General features: G+C 45.5%; 1 protein-coding gene across 1 annotated transcript in view; it reads left to right on the top strand.

The window, feature by feature from the left end:
* The window catches only part of LOC139384793 (asc-type amino acid transporter 1-like), a 69,532-nt gene that overhangs the window by 21,406 nt on the left and 24,915 nt on the right, over window positions 1-23,211 (top strand). Inside the window, exons 3-4 of the mRNA XM_071129673.1 lie at window positions 5,199-5,350; window positions 20,375-20,500. Of these exons, the coding sequence (XP_070985774.1) occupies window positions 5,199-5,350; window positions 20,375-20,500 (278 nt within the window). The remainder of the gene's footprint in view (window positions 1-5,198; window positions 5,351-20,374; window positions 20,501-23,211) is intronic.

Here is a 23,211-nt window from a genome sequence, read left to right as displayed (position 1 = left end):
CATTTAAGCAACTTTTGGAACAATGTTCTAGGAGTTTCAGACATATAAGCAACTTTTGGAACAATGTTCTAGGAGTTTCAGACATTTAAGCAACTTTTGGAACAATGTTCTAGGAGTTTCAGACATATAAGCAACTTTTGGAACAATGTTCTAGGAGTTTCAGACATATAAGCAACTTTTGGAACAATGTTCTAGGAGTTTCAGATATATAAGCAACTTTTGGAACAATGTTCTAGGAGTTTCAGACATATAAGCAACTTTTGGAACAATGTTCTAGGAGTTTCAGACATATAAGCAACTTTTGGAACAATGTTCTAGGAGTTTCAGACATATAAGCAACTTTTGGAACAATGTTCTAGGAGTTTCAGACATATAAGCAACTTTTGGAACAATGTTCTAGGAGTTTCAGACATTTAAGCAACTTTTGGAACAATGTTCTAGGAGTTTCAGACATATAAGCAACTTTTGGAACAATGTTCTAGGAGTTTCAGACATTTTTTTGTTAATGTATTTTCCGGTTAAGGATGAATTGATTCGTATTGTTGGAGTGACATTAGCCCCCTATTAGCCCCCTATTAGCCCCCTATTTCCCCCCTATTAGCCCCCTATTAGCCCCCTATTTCCCCCCTATTAGCCCCCTATTAGCCCCCTATTTCCCCCTATTAGCCCCCTATTAGCCCCCTATTTCCCCCCTATTAGCCCCCTATTTCCCCCCTATTAGCCCCCTATTTCCCCCCTATTAGCCCCCTATTTCCCCCCTATTAGCCCCCTATTTCCCCCCTATTTGCCCCCTATTTGCCCCCTATTTGCCACCTCAGTATGTTTGCAGTTTCCTGACGCTGGATCTTGGCTCTCTCCTTTTCATCAGCTGGATCTTGGCTCTCTCCTTTTCATCAGCTGGATCTTGGCTCTCTCCTTTTCATCAGCTGGATCTTGGCTCTCTCCTTTTCATCAGCTGGATCTTGGCTCTCCCCATTCCATCAGCTGGATCTTGGCTCTCCCCTTTTCATCAGCTGGTTCTTGGCTCTCCCCTTTCCATCAGCTGGATCTTGGCTCTCTCCTTTCCATCAGCTGGTTCTTGGCTCTCTCCTTTCCATCAGCTGGTTCTTGGCTCTCTCCTTTCCATCAGCTGGATCTTGGCTCTCTCCTTTCCATCAGCTGGATCTTGGCTCTCTCCTTTTCATCAGCTGGTTTAGAACGTTTGTTCTTTCGGTCAACAGGACTAGGTATCACAGGCTCCAACAGGACTAGGTATCACAGGCTCCAACAGGACTAGGTATCACAGGCTCCAACAGGACTAGGTATCACAGGCTCCAACAGGACTAGGTATCACAGGCTCCAACAGGACTAGGTATCACAGGCTCCAACAGGACTAGGTATCACAGGCTCCAACAGGACTAGGTATCACAGGCTCCAACAGGACTAGGTATCACAGGCTCCAACAGGACTAGGTATCACAGGCTCCAACAGGACTAGGTATCACAGGCTCCAACAGGACTAGGTATCACAGGCTCCAACAGGACCAGGTATCACAGGCTCCAACAGGACCAGGTATCACAGGCTCCAACAGGACCAGGTATCACAGGCTCCAACAGGACCACGTATCACAGGCTCCAACAGGACTAGGTATCACAGGCTCCAACAGGACTAGGTATCACAGGCTCCAACAGGACTAGGTATCACAGGCTCCAACAGGACTAGGTATCACAGGCTCCAACAGGACCAGGTATCACAGGCTCCAACAGGACCAGGTATCACAGGCTCCAACAGGACCAGGTATCACAGCCTCCAACAGGACCAGGTATCACAGGCTCCAACAGGACCAGAGATCACAGGCTCCAACAGGACCAGATATCACAGGCTCCAACAGGACCAGACATCACAGTCTCCAACAGGACCAGACATCACCCTGATGCTCATTTTGTTAACAGGAGCCAACATGGCTGCCATAGAATGTTATTAAATGCATCATGATGCAGAAACCTCAATGTCCCAACTCTCTAGATGGCAAGATGGCGCCGACAGAAACGGTCGCCTCGCTTCTAGTCCTTAGCAAACTATGCAGTGTTTAGATTTTTTTGTGCATTATTTCTTACATTGTTAGCCCAGAAAATCTTAAGTCTTATTACATACAGCCGGGAAGGACTATTGGATATCAGAGAGATGTCAACTAACCAGCACTACAACCAGGAATACGGCTTTCCCGAAGTGGATCCTTCGTCCGAACGATCCAAGAGGTTAAGCCAAAACAAAGTTGCCGCAGGAGAGGTAGACAGAGCGGCCTTCTGGTCAGGCTTCTGAGGCGCGAACCTCTTCTGAGTATTTTACTTGCTAATGTCCCCAGTCTCCAGAACACAAGGCAGATGGAATTAGGGCTAGATGCTTTCCAGAGAGACCCTTCAGATTGTAACATACTCTGTTTCATGGAAACATGGCTCTTTGGGGACATGCTGTCCAAGTTGATACAGCCACCGGATTCTTTGTGCATCCGCGCTGACAGGAATAAACATCTCTCATGGAAGAAGAAAGGCGGTGGTGTATGTTTCATGATTAACGACTCATGGTGTAATTGTAACAACATACAGGAACTCAAGTCTTTCTGTTCACCAGACCTAGAATTCCTCACAATCAAATGCTGTCCGTATTATCTCCCAAGAGAATTCTCATCAGTTATTATGACTGGCTGGCAAAATCACTGCTACTCTAACTTACGCGATGCGTACAAGGCCCTCCCCCGTCCTCCGTTCGGCAAATCTGACCATGACTCCATTTTGCTTCTCCCCTCCTATAGGCAGAAACTGAAACAAGGATGTACCTGTGACTAGGAACATGCAACGCTGATCTGACCAATCAGAATCAACCCTTCAAGATTGTTTTGATCACGTGGACTGGGACGTGTCCCGGGCAGCCTCAGAGAATAATATAGATTTATACGCTGATTCAGTGAGTGAGTTTTATAAGGAAGTGCATAGGAGATGTTGTTCCCACCGTGACTATTATAACCTACCCTACCCAGAAACTGTGGATAGATGGTGGAATTCGCAAAAAACTGAAAGCGCGAACCACCGCATTTAACCACAGGAAGATGACCGGGAATTTGGCCGAATACAAACAGTGCAGTTATTCCCTCCGCAAGGCAATCAGACAAGCGAAACGTCAGTATATGGACAAAGAGTTGCAATTCAATGGCTCAGACACAAGACATATGTGGCAGGGTCTACAGGTAACCACAAACTACAGAAAGAAAATCAGCCACGTCCTTGACTCGTCTCTCAAACCACATCGTGATGACAGAAGTGAGCGCAATGGATAGTCATTTAGTTCAGTTACCTTTGCCTTCTTCAGGAACAATGGTGGCCATCTTGAAGCATGTGGGGACAGCAGACTCGGATAGGGAGAGATTGAATATGTTCGTAAACACACCAGCCTGCTGGTCTGGGCCGGCAGCCTTGCGAGGGTTAACACGTTTATTTCACATTAAATAATGCTCATGTTAAACGTTTGAGTGTTTTATTGTATTTTGTAGTTAGGATCTAGTCCCCTGTGTGTATATAATGTTACTCCTTCTGATCTAAATAACTGGTCTTAGATCAGTACTCAGAGGGAGAGGGAGACCATCTGATCTAAATAACTGGTCTTAGATCAGTACTCAGGGGGGAGAGAGACCGTCTGATCTAAATAACTGGTCTTAGATCAGTACTCAGGGGGGAGAGAGACCGTCTAATCTAAATAACTGGTCTTAGATCAGTACTCAGGGGGGGGCATCTGATCTAAACAACTGGTCTTAGATCAGTACTCAGGGGGAGAGAGAGACCGTCTGATCTAAATAACTGGTCTTAGATCAGTACTCAGGGGGAGAGAGACCATCTGATCTAAATAACTGATCTTAGATCAGTACTCAGGGGGGAGAGAGACCATCTAATCTAAATAACTGGTCTTAGATCAGTACTCAGGGGGAGAGAGAGACCGTCTGATCTAAATAACTGGTCTTAGATCAGTACTCAGGGGGAGAGAGACCGTCTGATCTAAATAACTGATCTTAGATCAGTACTCAGGGGGGAGAGAGACCGTCTGATCTATATAACTGGTCTTAGATCAGTACTCAGGGGGGGGCATCTGATCTAAACAACTGGTCTTAGATCAGTACTCAGGGGGAGAGAGAGACCGTCTGATCTAAATAACTCGTCTTAGATCAGTACTCAGGGGGGAGAGAGACCGTCTGATCTAAACAACTGGTCTTAGATCAGTACTCAGGGGGAGAGAGACCATCTGATCTAAATAACTGGTCTTAGATTAGTACTCAGGGGGGAGCATCTGATCTAAACAACTGGTCTTAGATCAGTACTCAGGGGGAGAGAGAGACCGTCTGATCTAAATAACTCGTCTTAGATCAGTACTCAGGGGGGAGAGAGACCGTCTGATCTAAACAACTGGTCTTAGATCAGTACTCAGGGGGAGAGAGACCATCTGATCTAAATAACTGGTCTTAGATCAGTACTCGGGGGGAGAGAGACCGTCTGATCTAAATAACTGATCTTAGATCAGTACTCAGGGGGGAGAGAGACCGTCTGATCTAAACAACTGGTCTTAGATCAGTACTCAGGGGGAGAGAGACCATCTAATCTAAATAACTGGTCTTAGATCAGTACTCAGGGGGAGAGAGACCGTCTGATCTAAATAACTGGTCTCAGATCAGTACTCAGGGGGAGAGAGACCGTCTGATCTATATAACTGGTCTTAGATCAGTACTCAGGGGGGCGATAGAGACTGTCTGATCTATATAACTGGTCTTAGATCAGTACTCAGGGGGGAGAGAGACCGTCTGAATACGGCCACAGATCCTGGTCCTTCCTTCGTTCCTCCTCTACATGTTGACCTGTAATCATGTACAAAGAAGGCTGTGTTTTAATGTGTAAAGTGGATTAGATATAAATCGTACTGGTCGTCCCCATGATACTCGTTACAAGTGAGAGTCCACAAAGATGTCACTTAGGTCTCCGAGGCAGGAGACTCTCGGAGTTCATGAAAAGGTCAAATAAGTCATTGAGTTTGCCCAGCACTCTCCACAGCTGCCGTACAATATAAACAATGTACAAGTCTACAGTCTATACAGCATATTTTGACTGCGTCACCCTGACTGTCTACATACAAGTATAAATATATATAGTTTTAACAGTATATGTGCTGTCTTCCTATAGGTTCCTGCTCCTATGGAGCGCGGTTCTCATCATGTACCCCACCACCCTGGCTGTCATAGCTCTCACCTTCTCCAACTATGTCCTGCAGCCGGCCTTCCAGAACTGTGTCCCTCCATACTTGGCCACGAGGCTTCTCTCCACCATCTGCATATGTAAGTCCAGTATAATAAACACTATTTAGTTGTGGTATACTACAATAATGACTATTTAGTAGTAGTACTATAGTACAATAATGACTATTTAGTAGTAGTACTATAGTACAATAATGACTATTTAGTAGTAGTACTATAGTACAATAATTACTATTTAGTAGTAGTACTATAGTACAATAATGACTATTTAGTAGTAGTACTACAGTACAATAATGACTATTTAGTAGTAGTACTATAGTACAATAATGACTATTTAGAAGTAGTACTATAGTACTATTTAGTAAAATAATTACTATAGTAGTAGTACTATAGTACAATAATGACTATTTAGTAGTAGTACTATAGTACAATAATGACTATTTAGTAGTAGTACTATAGTACAATAATGACTATTTAGTAGTAGTACTATACTACAATAATGACTATTTAGTAGTAGTACTATAGTACAATAATGACTATTTAGTAGTAGTACTATAGTACAATAATGACTATTTAGTAGTAGTACTATAGTACAATAATGACTATTTAGTAGTAGTACTACAGTACAATAATGACTATTTAGTAGTAGTACTATAGTACAATAATGACTATTTAGAAGTAGTACTATAGTAAAATAATTACTATTTAGTAGTAGTACTATAGTACAATAATGACTATTTAGTAGTAGTACTATAGTACAATAATGACTATTTAGTAGTAGTACTATAGTACAATAATGACTATTTAGTAGTAGTACTATACTACAATAATGACTATTTAGTAGTAGTACTATAGTACAATAATGACTATTTAGTAGTAGTACTATAGTACAATAATGACTATTTAGTAGTAGTACTATAGTACAATAATGACTATTTAGTAGTAGTACTATAGTACAATAATGACTATTTAGTAGTAGTACTATAGTACAATAATGACTATTTAGTAGTAGTACTACAGTACAATAATGACTATTTAGTAGTAGTACTATAGTACAATAATGACTATTTAGTAGTAGTACTATAGTACAATAATGACTATTTAGTAGTAGTACTATAGTACAATAATGACTATTTAGTAGTAGTACTATAGTACAATAATGACTATTTAGTAGTAGTACTACAGTACAATAATGACTATTTAGTAGTAGTACTATAGTACAATAATGACTATTTAGAAGTAGTACTATAGTAAAATAATTACTATTTAGTAGTAGTACTATAGTACAATAATGACTATTTAGTAGTAGTACTATAGTACAATAATGACTATTTAGTAGTAGTACTATAGTACAATAATGACTATTTAGTAGTAGTACTATACTACAATAATGACTATTTAGTAGTAGTACTATAGTACAATAATGACTATTTAGTAGTAGTACTATAGTACAATAATGACTATTTAGTAGTAGTACTATAGTACAATAATGACTATTTAGTAGTAGAACTATAGTACAATAATGACTATTTAGTAGTAGTACTATAGTACAATAATGACTATTTAGTAGTAGTACTATAGTACAATAATGACTATTTAGTAGTAGTACTATAGTACAATAATGACTATTTAGTAGTAGTACTACAGTACAATAATGACTATTTAGTAGTAGTACTATAGTATAATAATGACTATTTAGTAGTAGTACTATAGTACAATAATGACTATTTAGTAGTAGTACTATAGTACAATAATGACTATTTAGTAGTAGTACTATAGTACAATAATGACTATTTAGTAGTAGTACTACAGTACAATAATGACTATTTAGTAGTAGTACTATAGTACAATAATGACTATTTAGTAGTAGTACTATAGTAAAATAATTACTATTTAGTAGTAGTACTATAGTACAATAATGACTATTTAGTAGTAGTACTACAGTACAATAACTATTTAGTAGTAGTAGTATAGTACAATACTGACTATTTAGTAGTAGTACTATAGTACAATAATAATGATTTAGTAGTAGTAATAGTATAGTACAGTAATTACTATTTAGTAGTAGTATAGTACAATAATGACTATTTAGTAGTAGTACTATAGTACAATAATGACTATTTAGTAGTAGTCAGGCTGTAGTGTCATCATATCTAATGAGGACTGAGGTCCGTATCGGTAGTCAGGGTGTAGTGTCATCATATCTAATGAGGACTGAGGTCCGTATCGGTAGTCAGGCTGTAGTGTCATCATATCTAATGAGGACTGAGGTCCGTATCGGTAGTCAGGGTGTAGTGTCATCATATCTAATGAGGACTGAGGTCCGTATCGGTAGTTAGGGTGTAGTGTCATCATATCTAATGAGGACAGAGGTCCGTATCGGTAGTCAGGGGGTAGTGTCATCATATCTAATGAGGACTGAGGTCCGTATCGGTAGTCAGGGTGTAGTGTCATCATATCTAATGAGGACTGAGGTCCGTATCGGTAGTCAGGGTGTAGTGTCATCATATCTAATGAGGACTGAGGTCCGTATCGGTAGTCAGGGTGTAGTGTCATCATATCTAATGAGGACTGAGGTCCGTATCCGTAGTCAGGGTGTAGTGTCATCATATCTAATGAGGACTGAGGTCCGTATCGGTAGTCAGGGTGTAGTGTCATCATATCTAATGAGGACTGAGGTCCGTATCGGTAGTCAGGGTGTAGTGTCATCATATCTAATGAGGACTGAGGTCCGTATCGGTAGTCAGGGTGTAGTGTCATCATATCTAATGAGGACTGAGGTCTGTATCGGTAGTCAGGGTGTAGTGTCATCATATCTAATGAGGACTGAGGTCCGTATCGGTAGTCAGGGTGTAGTGTCATCATATCTAATGAGGTCTGAGGACCGTGTCAGTAGTCAGGCTGTAGTGTCATCATATCTAATGAGGACTGAGGTCCGTATCGGTAGTCAGGGTGTAGTGTCATCATATCTAATGAGGACTGAGGTCCCTATCTGTAGTCAGGGTGTAGTGTCATCATATCTAATGAGGACTGAGGTCCGTATCGGTAGTCAGGGTGTAGTGTCATCATATCTAATGAAGACTGAGGTCCGTATCGGTAGTCAGGGTGTAGTGTCATCATATCTAATGAGGACTGAGGTCCGTATCGGTAGTCAGGGTGTAGTGTCATCATATCTAATGAAGACTGAGGTCCGTATCGGTAGTCAGGGTGTAGTGTCATCATATCTAATGAAGACTGAGGTCCGTATCAGGGTGTAGTGTCATCATATCTAATGAGGACTGAGGTCCGTATCCGTAGAGAAAACCATACCTGTCTGTCTGTCTTTCTGTGTCAGCTGCTGGTTTGAACTTGTCTAAACCGGATGGAGCAGAGTTGGAGGAATGTGTGTGTGTGTGTGTGTGTGTGTGTGTGTGTGTGTGTGTGTGTGTGTACGGTTCACCATAACCCACGGCCTTGGCACATTGACGGTGTGCTGGCCATGCAGCACTATTTCTGGAGACAGAATGTGAAGCCTTTGACTTTCATTAACCTGCCAGCCGTGGTGCTAGCGTGTGTTCCCTGGATGTCAGCGCAGGACTCTCCGTGGCGGGTGGCGATGTGTGTGTGTGTGTGTGTGTGTTCCCTGGATGTCAGCGCAGGACTCTCTGTGGCGGGTGGCGATGTGTTTGTGTGTGTGTGTGTGTGTGTTAGTTAGCATACCAGCCCCCTTTTGCTTGGGCGTCCCAGGGCAGGCGCGTGTGTGTGTGTGTGTGCCCTTGATAACTTTCAATAAATGGGTTGTGTGTGGGGGGGTGGAGACGAGCCCCTGTGTTGCTGGCCCTCAATCACCTGATCAGTGTGTGTGTGTGTGTGTGTGTCAGACTACGTAATGGTGTGTGTGTGTGTTCACTGAATGACTTTCTACGGACCAGTGTGTGTATGTGGGGGGGTGGAAGAGGGACGAGCCCCTGTGTTGGGACCTGACCTGACCCGTCAGTGTGTGTGTGTGTACCAGGCGGTGTGTGTGTGTGTGTCAGACTACGTAATGGTACCAGCGTTTGACTCCACCGATAATAGAAGGTCATGTCCTCAAAGCCATTGTGTATTGTTTCCACGGTTGCCGTGACAGTTGCTATGACACCCCTGTCACTGGGTGACAGGCGGGAGAAAGTGGGCGGGACGACCCTACTAACCAACCCTGGAGGGGCGCGCGGGGACGGTCAAGACCCTATTGGCTATTTGACATTCCGACGGTTTACAACTGATATATCTCTTCTAGACACACAGTAATTATTTCACAGTACCTCTTTCACAGCACCCCCTTCACAGTACCCCTTTACAATACCCCTTTACAGTACCTCCTTCACAGTACCTCCTTCACAGTACCTCCTTTACAATACCCCCTTCACAGTACCTCCTTTACAATACCCCCTTTACAGTACCTCCTTTACAATACCCCCTTCACAGTACCTCCTTTACAGTACCTCCTTCACAGTACCTCCTTCACAGTACCTCCTTCACAGTACCCCCTTCACAGTACCTCCTTTACAATACCCCCTTCACAGTATCTCCTTTACAATACCTCCTTCACAGTACCTCCTTCACAGTACCTCCTTTACAGTACCTCCTTCACAGTATCTCCTTCACAGTATCTCCTTCACAGTACCTCCTTTACAGTGCCTCCTTTACAATACCTCCTTCACAGTACCCCCTTCACAGTACCTCCTTTACAATACCCCCTCCACAGTATCTCCTTCACAGTATCTCCTTCACAGTACCTCCTTTACAGTGCCTCCTTTACAGTGCCTCCTTTACAGTGCCTCCTTTACAGTGCCTCCTTTACAGTCCCTCCTACAGTGGAGAAGGAAGGAAAAGTCTGAATCCCAAATGACACCCTATTCCCTATATAGTGCACTACTTCAGACCAGAGCCCTATGGCACCCTATTCCCTATATAGTGCACTACTTTAGACCAGAGCCCTACGGCACCCTGTTCCCTATATATAGTGCACTACTTCAGACCAGAGCCCTATGGCACCCTATTCCCTATATATAGTGCTCTACTTCAGACCAGAGCCCTATGGCACCCTGTTCCCTATATATAGTGCACTACTTTAGACCAGGGGCCATTGGGTATACAGCATGCTCATGTCAACGCAGGTTAGCGTTTGTTTTGCCATGAATGTTGGCAGTTCTGCAGAGTGTTCCCTAGCTGGCACAGCCACAAAGTCATACAATCTGTTTTACAAATAGGTATGTAAAATAATTAAGGAAGTCAAATCCGGCTTTATTAAACTTCCTCTTGAACGTTGTGGTAGTAGAATACCCAAGGTGTGGTAGTAGAATACCCAAGGTGTGGTAGTAGAATACCCCAGGTGTGGCAGTAGAATACCCAAGGTGTGGTAGTAGAATACCCAAGGTGTGGTAGTAGAATACCCAAGGTGTGATGTCTAAACTGGGTGGTGCTTCATCAGTTCCTCTTATTATAATTGTGTACCTTTATTTAACAAGTCAGTTAAGAACAAATTATTATTTTCAATGACAGCCTAGGAAGAGTGGGTTAACTGGTTTAGGAACAGTGGGTTAACTGCCTGTTCAGGGGCAGAACGACAGATTTGTACCTTGTCAGCTCGGGGGTTTGAACTTGCAACCTTTCGGTTACTAGTCCAACACTCTAACCACTAGGCTACCTGCCGCCCAATTATCATCTTAGTCATTGCTTACCTTAGAGAGATATTTATATATATATTGTTGTAATTTGCTAGTCACTCAATCATTTCCACATTTAACAGACTCTCTGATCCAGAGAGACTTACAGTAGAGAGTCATTTAACAGACTCTCTGATCCAGAGAGACTTACAGTAGAGAGTCATTTAACAGACTCTCTGATCCAGAGAGACTTACAGTAGAGAGTCATTTAGGGTAGTTAGAACCAGTGAGGACTGAGGAGTTGTAGCTACTAAGACATAGGGTCTAACTACCCTGCCTCTGTCTTAGTAGCTACAACTCCTCAGTCCTCACTGGTTCTAACTACCCTGTCTCTGTCTTAGTAGCTACAACTCCTCAGTCCTCACTGGTTCTAACTACCCTGCCTCTGTCTTAGTAGCTACAGTCACTGAGATAATATACTGGATAGGTTTCGTGGCTCGGCCAGGTCATCACAGGGTCACAAAGTCACAGGGAATGTAACCCTTCAGTACACTGACCCGGTCTGATGCCCTTTCCCATTGCCACGAGGTTAATGGGACCACACCGCTGTGACACCGGGCCAACGGGCCAACGGGCCAATGGGCCAACAATCTGGTGCCTTCTTAAAGGCCAGGGTTTTCCCAAATGGAACCCTATCCCCTATATAGTGCACTACTTTAGACCAGAACCCTATGGCACCCTATTCCCTATATAGTGCACTACTTTATACCAGAGCCCTATGGCACCCTATTCCCTACATAGTGCACTACTTTAGACCAGCGCCCTATGGCACCCTATTCCCTATATAGTGCACTACTTTGGATCGTAGTACACTATATAGGGAATCGGGTGCCATTTCTTGTCCCCTGGGTTTTATTTGTCTGCATCGGAAGCAGTTTATTTTGGGGGGTTAGGAGGACTGACAGACTCTCTTTGGGGAGGAAGCAGTTTATTTTGGGGGGTTAGGAGGACTGACAGACTCTCTTTGGGGAGGAAGCAGTTTATTTTGGGGGGTTAGGAGGACTGACAGACTCTCTTTGGGGAGGAAGCAGTTTATTTTGGGGGGTTAGGAGGACTGACAGACTCTCTTTGGGGAGGAAGCAGTTTATTTTGGGGGGTTAGGAGGACTGACAGACTCTCTTTGGGGAGGAAGCAGTTTATTTTGGGGGGTTAGGAGGACTGACAGACTCTCTTTGGGGAGGAAGCAGTTTATTTTGGGGGGTTAGGAGGACTGACAGACTCTCTTTGGGGAGGAAGCAGTTTATTTTGGGGGGTTAGGAGGACTGACAGACTCTCTTTGGGGAGGAAGCAGTTTATTTTGGGGGGTTAGGAGGACTGACAGACTCTCTTTGGGGAGGAAGCAGTTTATTTTGGGGGGTTAGGAGGACTGACAGACTCTCTTTGGGGAGGAAGCAGTTTATTTTGGGGGGTTAGGAGGACTGACAGACTCTCTTTGGGGAGGAAGCAGTATATTTTGGGGGGTTAGGAGGACTGACAGACTCTCTTTGGGGAGGAAGCAGTATATTTTGGGGGGTTAGGAGGACTGACAGACTATCTTTGGGGAGGAAGCAGTTTATTTTGGGGGGTTAGGAGGACTGACTGACTCTCTTTGGGGAGCCGACACTTCTGTGATGGATGAAGTAGAGGGAGTGGTGCCTGTCTCAAACCCCCTGCACCGCTCTACTCCTCTCCTGCCCCCCCCCCCTACCCTTCTCCTGCCCCCCCCTCTACCCTCCTCTACCCCTCTCCTGCCCCCACTGCTGCACTCCTCCTGCCCCCATCTACCCTTCTCCTGCCCCCCTCTACCCCTCTCCTGCCTCCCTCTACCCCTCTCCTGCCCCCCTCTACCCCTCTCCTGCCCCCCACTACTCCCCTCTACCCCTCTTTCTGCCCCCTCTACCCCTCTCCTGTCCCCTCATACCCTCTCCTGCCTCCTCCTTCCCCCCTCTACCCCTCTCCTGCCCCCTCTACCCCTCTCCTGTCCCCTCATACCCTCTCCTGCCTCCTCCTGCCCCCTCTACCCCTCTCCTGTCCCCTCATAACCTCTCCTGCCTCCTCTTGCCCCCTCTACCCCTCTCCTGCCTCCTCATACCCTCTCCTGCCTCCTCATACCCTCTCCTGCCTCCTCCTTCCCCCCTCTACCCCACTCCTGCCCCCCTCTACCCCTCTCCTGGCCCCTCATACCCTCTCCTGCCTCCTCCTGCCCCCCTCATACCCTCTCCTGCCTTCTCCTGCCCCCCGTAACCCCTGTGCACCCTCCTCTCCCTGGGGACAGGACCCCCTCCTCTCCCCCTTAACCCCTGTGCACCCTCCTCTCCCTGGGGACAGGGCCCCCTCCTCTCCCCCTTAACCCCTGTGCACCCTCCTCTCCCTGGGGACAGGGCCTCCTCCTGCCCCCCTCTACCCCTCTCCTGCCTCCTCCTGCCCCCCTCTACCAATCTCCTCTCCCTGGGGACAGACAACCTGCTGTGTCCCAGCTTGCTGCTGCTGTTACTAAACACATTGACACAGGAAGTGGTAACATACTACACGGGACTACACTACACTGATATAGATAGCTACCGATCTAGGATCAGATTCCTCCAACCGTAACCTTAACCATTAGAGGGGGGAAAATGAAGAAGGAAACTGACCCGAGACCAGCGTCTCTGTTGGTCTGCGTGGATAATAATACGTGGGTCAGCCTACACCTACAGAAACACAGCTGATTCAATACTAGGCCAAGTTTCCTCTGTTTCAGTTCAGTTTAATGTGTGTCTCCCACTGGTGATTACCGGGTGTATCACCACCATGCAGCAGATGACATAGAGCCCTCTGACTGGAGGGATACGAGACACCCAGACAGGCCCTCTGCCAGCCCAGCCATGCTGTTCTGATTAGCCACGTCGTGCCCCTCCCTCTAAACTCACTCACTTCCTGCAATGGAACTTGTGATTCCACTTGTGTCGTTCCAGATCGACAGAAAAAGGAGAGGAGAGAGGGAAGAGAGGAGAGAGGGAAGAGAGGAGAGAGGGAAGAGAGGAGAGAGAGGAGAGAGGGAAGAGAGGAGAGAGGGAAGAGAGGAGAGAGGGAAGAGAGGAGAGAGGGAAAAGAGGAGAGAGGAGAGAGGGAAGAGGGAAGAGGGAAGAGAGGAGAGAGGGAAGAGGGAAGAGGGAAGAGAGGAGAGAGGGAAGAGAGGAGAGAGGGAGGAGAGGAGAGGGAAGAGAGGAGAGAGAGGAGAGAGGGAAGAGAAGAGAGAGAGAGAGAGACAGAGAGAGAGAGACAGAGAGAGAGAGAGAGAGAGAGAGAGAGAGAGAGAGAGAAGGGTAGAGAAGAGAGAGAGAGAGAGAGAAGGGTAGAGAAGAGAGAGAGAGAGAGAGAGAGAGAGCTGTACCACCCATGTTCACGTCTATTTTCTAATTAGTAATGCGTCTGTCATGTGGTAATGATAAAGTGGTGTAATGGCCTAACAGTTTGACATTTTGTTTAATTATTGTGATGAGCTCATGTTTCTCTGTACCAGGATCATACAGCCTTACCATACAGCCTTACCATACAGCCTTACCATACAGCCTTACCATACAGCCTCACCATACAGCCTGTACCAGACCATACAGCCTTACCATACAGCCTTACCATACAGCCTGTACCAGGATCATACAGCCTTACCATACAGCCTTACCATACAGCCTGTACCAGACCATACAGCCTGTACCAGACCATACAGCATGTACCAGACCATACAGCCTTACCATACAGCCTGTACCAGATCATACAGCCTTACCATACAGCCTGTACCAGACCATACAGCCTTACCATACAGCCTGTACCAGACCATACAGCCTGTACCAGACCATACAGCCTGTACCAGACCATACAGCCTTACCATACAGCCTGTACCAGACCATACAGCTTGTACCAGACCATACAGCCTTACCATACAGCCTGTACCAGACCATACAGCCTTACCATACAGCTTTACCATACAGCCTGTAACAGACCATACAGCCGGTACCAGATCATACAGCCTTACCATACAGCCTGTACCAGACCATACAGCCTGTACCAGACCATACAGCCTGTACCAGACCATACAGCCTTACCATACAGCCTTACCATACAGCCTTACCATACAGCCTTACCATACAACCTCACCATACAGCCTTACCATACAGCCTTACCATACAGCCTTACCATACAGCCTTACCATACAGCCTCACCATACAGCCTTACCATACAGCCTTACCATACAGCCTTACCATACAGCCTTACCATACAGCCTCACCATACAGCCTTACCATACAGCCTTACCATACAGCCTTACCATACAGCCTTACCATACAGCCTTATCATACAGCCTTACCATACAGCCTGTACCAGGATCATACAGCCTTACCATACAGCCTTACCATACAGCCTGTACCAGACCATACAGCCTGTACCAGACCATACAGCATGTACCAGACCATACAGCCTTACCATACAGCCTTTACCAGACCATACAGCCTTACCATACAGCCTGTACCAGACCATACAGCCTTACCATACAGCCTGTACCAGACCATACAGCCTGTACCAGACCATACAGCCTGTACCAGACCATACAGCCTTACCATACAGCCTGTACCAGACCATACAGCTTGTACCAGACCATACAGCCTTACCATACAGCCTGTACCAGACCATACAGCCTGTACCAGACCATACAGCCTTACCATACAGCTTTACCATACAGCCTGTAACAGACCATACAGCCGGTACCAGATCATACAGCCTTACCATACAGCCTGTACCAGACCATACAGCCTGTACCAGACCATACAGCCTGTACCAGACCATACAGCATGTAACAGACCATACAGCCTGTACCAGACCATACAGCCGGTACCAGATCATACAGCCTTACCATACAGCCTGTACCAGACCATACAGCCTGTACCAGACCACACAGCCTTACCATACAGCCTGTACCAGACCATACAGCCTGTAACAGACCATACAGCTTGTACCAGACCAGACAGCCTGTACCAGACCAGACAGCCTGTACCATGATCATACAGCCTGTACCAGACCATACAGCCTGTAACAGACCATACAGCCTGTACCAGACCAGACAGCCTGTAACAGACCATACAGCCTGTACCAGACCAGACAGCCTGTACCATGATCATACAGCCTGTACCAGACCAGACAGCCTGTACCAGGACCATACAGCCTGTACCAGACAGCCTGTACCAGACAGCCTGTACCATACCAGACAGCCTGTACCATGATCATACAGCCTGTACCAGATCAGACAGCCTGTACCATGATCATACAGCCTTTCCAGACAGCCTGTACCAGACCAGACAGCCTGTATCAGACCACACAGCCTGTACCAGACCACACAGCCTGTAACAGGGTTGACTGTAACAGGGTTGACTGTAACAGGGTTGACTGTAAACAGGGTTTACTGTAACAGGGTTGACTGTAACAGGGTTGACTGTAACAGGGTTGACCGTAAACAGGGTTGACAGTAACAGGGTTCACCGTAAACAGGGTTGACCGTATACAGGGTTGACTGTAACAGGGTTGACCGTAAACAGGGTTGACCGTATACAGGGTTGACTGTAACAGGGTTGACCGTAAACAGGGTTGACCGTAAACAGGGTTGACTGTAACAGGGTTGACTGTAACAGGGTTGACTGTCACAGGGTTGACCGTAAACAGGGTTGACCGTAAACAGGGTTGACTGTATCAGGGTTGACTGTATCAGGGTTGACTGTATCAGGGTTGACTGTAACAGGGTTGACCGTAAACAGGGTTGACCGTAAACAGGGTTGACTGTATCAGGGTTGACTCTAAACAGGGTTGACTGTATCAGGGTTGACTGTACCAGGGTTGGCTGTAACAGGGTTGACTGTACCAGGGTTGACTATAAACAGGGTTGACCGTAACAGGGTTGACCGTAAACAGGGTTGACCGTAACAGGGTTGACCGTAAACAGGGTTGACTGTACCAGGGTTGACGATTTTATCTTAAATCAGCCATAAATACCCTTCAGACAGGTGGAATTGAAGCTTGATGTGTGCAACAGGGAGAGACACACATTATTATTTGTTTTTGGTAGAACATGCCTAGCCTTTCTATTTACATTATTTGTTGTTGTTGGTAGAACATGCCTAGCCTGTCAATATACATGATTTGTTGTTGTTGGTAGAACATGTCTAGCCTGTCTATCTACATTATTTGTTGTTGTTGGTAGAACATGTCTAGCCTGTCTATCTACATTATTTGTTGTTGTTGGTAGAACATGTCTAGCCTGTCAATATACATGATTTGTTGTTGTTGGTAGAACATGCCTAGCCTGTCTATCTACGGGTAACGGGGGGGTTGACATGTTGTGTTCGACCCAGAACGGTAGAATCAGATCACCTGCTGTCGACCCGCTCAGTCTTTCACAACAACACATCAGAACATGGCCCAGAACGGTAGAATCAGCTCACCTGCTGTCGACCCGCTCAGTCTTTCACAACAACACATCAGAACATGGCCCAGAACGGTAGAATCAGCTCACCTGCTGTCGACCCGCTCAGTCTTTCACAACAACACATCAGAACATGACCCAGAACGGTAGAATCAGCTCACCTGCTGTCGACCCGCTCAGTCTTTCACAACAACACATCAGAACATGGCCCAGAACGGTAGAATCAGCTCACCTGCTGTCGACCCGCTCAGTCTTTCACAACAACACATCAGAACAGAACGGTTGAATCAGCTCATCTGCTGTCGACCCGCTCAGTCTTTCACAACAACACATCAGAACATGGCCCAGAACGGTTGAATCAGCTCACCTGCTGTCGACCCGCTCAGTCTTTCACAACAACACATCAGAACATGGCCCAGAACGGTTGAATCAGCTCACCTGCTGTCGACCCGCTCAGTCTTTCACAACAACACATCAGAACATGGCCCAGAACGGTAGAATCAGATCACCTGCTGTCGACCCGCTCAGTCTTTCACAACAACACATCAGAACATGGCCCAGAACGGTAGAATCAGATCACCTGCTTTTACACCTGGATTAGACTATTAGATGTTCGATTGTTTCTTTTGAAGAAAATATTAAAAAGGAATAGAGAGGTCAGTTCACCGAACAGGGTTGACATTAACATGAGGGACAGAATAACAGGGTTGACCTTAACATGAGGGACAGAATAACAGGGTTGACCTTAACATGAGGGACAGAGTAACAGGGTTGACCTTAACATGAGGGACAGAGTAACAGGGTTGACCTTAACATGAGGGACAGAGTAGCAGGGTTGACCTTAACATGAGGGACAGAATAACAGGGTTGACCTTAACATGAGGGACAGAATAACAGGGTTGACCTTAACATGAGGGACAGAATATCAGGGTTGACCTTAACATGAGGGACAGAATAACAGGGTTGACCTTAACATGAGGGACAGAATAACAGGGTTGACCTTAACATGAGGGACAGAATAACAGGGTTGACCTTAACATGAGGGACAGAATAACAGGGTTGACCTTAACATGAGGGACAGAATAACAGGGTTGACCTTAACATGAGGGACAGAATATCAGGGTTGACCTTAACATGAGGGACAGAATAACAGGGTTGACATTAACATGAGGGACAGAATAACAGGGTTGACCTTAATATGAGGGACAGAATAACAGGGTTGACCTTAACATGAGGGACAGAATAACAGGGTTGACCTTAACATGAGGGACAGAATAACAGGGTTGACCATGAGGGACAGAATAACAGTGTTGACATTAACATGAGGGACAGAATAACAGGGTTGACCTCAACATGACGGACAGAATAACAGGGTTGACATTAACACGGGGGACAGAATAACAGGGTTGACCTTAACATGAGGGACAGAATAACAGGGTTGACCTTAACATGAGGGACAGAATAACAGGGTTGACCTTAACATGAGGGACAGAGTAACAGGGTTGACCATGAGGGACAGAGTAACAGGGTTGACCATGAGGGACAGAGTAACAGGGTTGACCTTAACATGAGGGACAGAGTAACAGGGTTGACCATGAGGGACATAATAACAGGGTTGACCTTAACATGAGGGACAGAGTAACAGGGTTGACATTAACATGAGGGACAGAATAACAGGGTTGACATTAACATGAGGGACAGAATAACAGGGTTGACCATAACATGAGGGACAGAATAACAGGGTTGACCTTAACATGAGGAACAGAATAACAGGGTTGAACATGAGGGACAGAATAACAGGGTTGACCTTAACATGAGGGACAGAGTAACAGGGTTGACATTAACATGAGGGACAGAGTAACAGGGTTGGCATTAACATGAGGGACAGAATAACAGGGTTGACATTAACATGAGGGACAGAATAACAGGGTTGACATTAACATGAGGGACAGAGTAACAGGGTTGACCTCAACATGAGGGACAGAATAACAGGGCTGACCTTAACATGAGGGACAGAATAACAGGGTTGACCTCAACATGAGGGACAGAATAACAGGGTTGACCTTAACAGACGTAAATTAATCACTATGAAATAATTAATAATATTCAGAAACAACAAAATAACTGTGGCATTTCAATGATGGTGAAACCTAGAGACATTTTGGGGGATCAGTTGGTTAAAGTCCACTTAGAAATCACAGAGGGTCACAATGCTGAATGTTTTAGCAAGTCCTTCTTCATATTAAAAAGTGATTTAGAATCAGAGTGTACATGGTTAGTCACCTCTCTGTCTCTCTCTGTCCCAGTGGTCCTGGGTTAGTCACCTCTCTGTCTCTCTCTGTCCCAGTGGTCCTGGGTTAGTCACCTCTCTGTCTCTCTCTGTCCCAGTGGTCCTGGGTTAGTCACCTCTCTGTCTCTCTCTGTCCCAGTGGTCCTGGGTTAGTCACCTCTCTGTCTCTCTGTCCCAGGATTCCTGGGTTAGAGTACATGGTTAGTCACCTCTCTGTCTCCCTGTCCCAGTGGTCCTGGGTTAGAGTACATGGTTAGTCACCTCTCTGTCTCTCTGTCCCAGTGTTCCTGGGTTAGTGTACATGGTTAGACACCTCTCTGTCTCTCTGTCCCAGTGTTCCTGGGTTAGAGTACATGGTTAGTCACCTCTCTGTCTCTCTGTTCCTGGGTTAGAGTACATGGTTAGTCACCTCTCTGTCTCTCTGTCCCAGTGGTCCTGGGTTAGTCACCTCTCTCTCTCTCTGTCCCAGTGGTCCTGGGTTAGTCACCTCTCTGTCTCTCTGTCCCAGTGTTCCTGGGTTAGAGTACATGGTTAGTCACCTCTCTGTCCCAGTGTTCCTGGGTTAGAGTACATGGTTAGTCACATCGCTCTCTCTCTCTGTCCCAGTGTTCCTAGGTTAGAGTACATGGTTAGTCACCTCTCTGTCCCAGTGTTCCTGGGTTAGAGTACATGGTTAGTCATCTCTCTCTTTCTCTCTGCCCCAGTGTTCCTGACGTGGGTAAACTGTTCCAGCGTGCGCTGGGCCACCAGGATCCAGGACGTGTTCACGGTGGCTAAGTTGCTGGCTCTGGGACTCATCATAGCTGTGGGACTGGTGCAGATCTGCAGAGGTGAGGACACACACACACACACACACACACACACACACACACACACACACACTCGTATGCAGGCAGGCACACACAGTTCTGTTGCCAAATCATTCTACATATCTGTAGTTATCAGTTATGTTTAACCTGTCTGGGAACGGGGTTCCGCTAGCGGGGCTCCAAATTCGAACAACAGAAATCTCATAAATCTAATTTCTCAAACAAACAAATATTAGGCACCATTTTAAAGATACAATTCTCGTTAATCCAGTCACAGTGTCTGATTTCAAAAATGCTTTACAGCGAATGCTCCACAAATGATTATGTTAGGTCACCACCAAGTCACCGAAAAACACAGCCATTTTTCCAGCCAAAGAGAGGAGTCACAAAAAGCACAAATAGAGATAAAATGAATCACTAACCTTTGATGATCTTCATCAGATGACACTCATAGGACTTCATGTTACACAATACATGTATGTTTTGTTCGATAAAGTTCATATTTATATCCAAAAATTGCATTTTACATTGATGTGTTATGTTTAGTAGTTCCAAAACATGCAGTGATTTTGCAGAGATCCACATCAATTTACAGAAATACTCAAAATAAACATTGATTAAAGATACAACTATAATACATGGAATTTTAGATACTCTTCTCCTTAATGCAACCGCTGTGTAAGATTTAAAAATAACTTTACGGAAAAAGCAAACCATGCAATAATCTGAGTACGGCACTCAGAGACCAACACAGCCCAAACAGATATCCACCATGTTGTGGAGTCAACATTAGTCAGAAATAGCATTATAAATATTCACTTATCTTTGATGATCTTCATCAGAATGCACTCCCAGGAATCCCCGTTCCACCGTAAATGTTTGATTTGTTCGATGTTTCTGTAGAAAAGCAATGGAACGCGAGCTAACTCTCTCATGACCTCGCGTCACGAGCCCGTGGCTCTCTGCCAGACACCTGACTCAATCCCCTCTCATTCAGCCCCCCTTCACAGTAGAAGCCTGAAACAAGGTTCTAAAGACTGTTGACATCTAGTGGAAGCCTTGGGAAGTGCAATATGACCCCTTAGACACTGTATATTGGATAGGCAATCACTTGAAAAACTACAAAAACACACAGAGTTCTGAGACACACGGACCAACACACAGAGGTCTGAGACACACGGACAAACACACACAGAGGTCTGAGACACACGGACCAACACACAGAGGTCTGAGACACACGGACACACACACAGAGGTTGAACCTTATAATTGTCTCTGAATCACAGGATAAATGTGAGTTTCAACTGCTTCTTTAGGATGCTCCTCACCATACTGATTACAGTCATTAACTTCAGGTCAAATGACAGGAGTGAGGAAATGAATAGCATCTGCTTCCACCTGGTGGACGTGTATAGACACTACCACAGATAGAAAAACGAGCCAGATATTATACATGTGAAGCTTTTTGTTGGCGTTTCCATTCACTACCAAAGATGGTGATAAGAGGAAGCCCAGTGGCTGGCAGTGGGGGAAAGATGGTGATGAGAGGAAGCCCAGTGGCTGGCAGTGGGGAAAAGATGGTGATGAGAGGAAGCCCAGTGGCTGGCAGCGGGGGAAAGATGGCGTGAGATGTTATTTTGGCTGACATTCTGTACATTTTCTTTGTTTCCAAAACTCTAGTCTGTTATGAACAGAGTGGACTAAGTTTTGTAGACTTTACTCTTTGTCAAAGTTGAAAAAAATTGAGTTCTTCAGAAAGAGCGAAAAAGGGCGAATTGAGTTATTTCACACACGCTCACTTCACAAAGTAGGCGTTCCCTAACAGAAATATGCAAATACATGCTAGAATGCACCAATAGAATCTCGCTAACTCCTCATGCTTGGCTCTGCCCACCTCCTTACTTGTTCTGCCCACTATGATTAATTTACTCCCATTGGAAACGACAGGCTGTGCTCTATCTTGGGTTAGTTATTAACATCTTTGACGCTACTGTTACAGACGCCTGAATCACAGAGACTCTTACTAACCCCTGGTGTAGATGAAGGAGATGACTTACCAGGAGTCCAGGGGAGTTCAGCTGAAACCAGACCAAGCAGCTTATCAATGTTCAAATGGTTGACAAAACGATATTATACAACAGGCAGATCTGATCCTGTCCAAAAGAAAACTAACATCCAATATGAATCCTGCCACGTCAGGAGGCTTCCCTCAATCAGCTTCTCAGATCAATAATCACCTGGGAGTGATCACACCCTTAACAACCCTTCCTCTGCTCCCTCCTGCTCCTGACCTGGTGGCTGCTGGGAGATGAAACTCCCGGCCTGGTGGCTGCTGGGAGATGAAACTCCTGGCCTGGTGGCTGCTGGGAGATTAAACTCCTGGCCTGGTGGCTGCTGGGAGATTAAACTTCTGGCCTGGTGGCTGCTGGGAGATTAAACTCCTGGCCTGGTGGCTGCTGCCCCGTAGAGGTGGGAGATGAAAAGGAGAAATTGACTATCTAACTGTCTAGCTAGCCCTATCCCTATCACTATCATACAGTCACTGGGCCCTGTCCAGTTTGGGGAGGGTTAGAGGCAGGCGGAGAGAGGCAGGCGGAGAGAGGCAGGCGGAGAGAGGCAGGCGGAGAGAGGCAGGCGGAGAGAGGCAGGCGGAGAGAGGCAGGCTAGCTAGAGAGCTAGTTGACTGTTGCGGTTTGCCAACAAACAAAAAAAAAGGACAGTTTTTTTTTAAA

This window comes from Oncorhynchus clarkii, chromosome 26 (assembly GCF_045791955.1).
Source record: "Oncorhynchus clarkii lewisi isolate Uvic-CL-2024 chromosome 26, UVic_Ocla_1.0, whole genome shotgun sequence".
NCBI lineage: Eukaryota > Metazoa > Chordata > Actinopteri > Salmoniformes > Salmonidae > Oncorhynchus > Oncorhynchus clarkii.
Note: the sequence above shows the minus strand (reverse complement) of the source record. Positions and strands in the feature narration are given on the sequence as shown.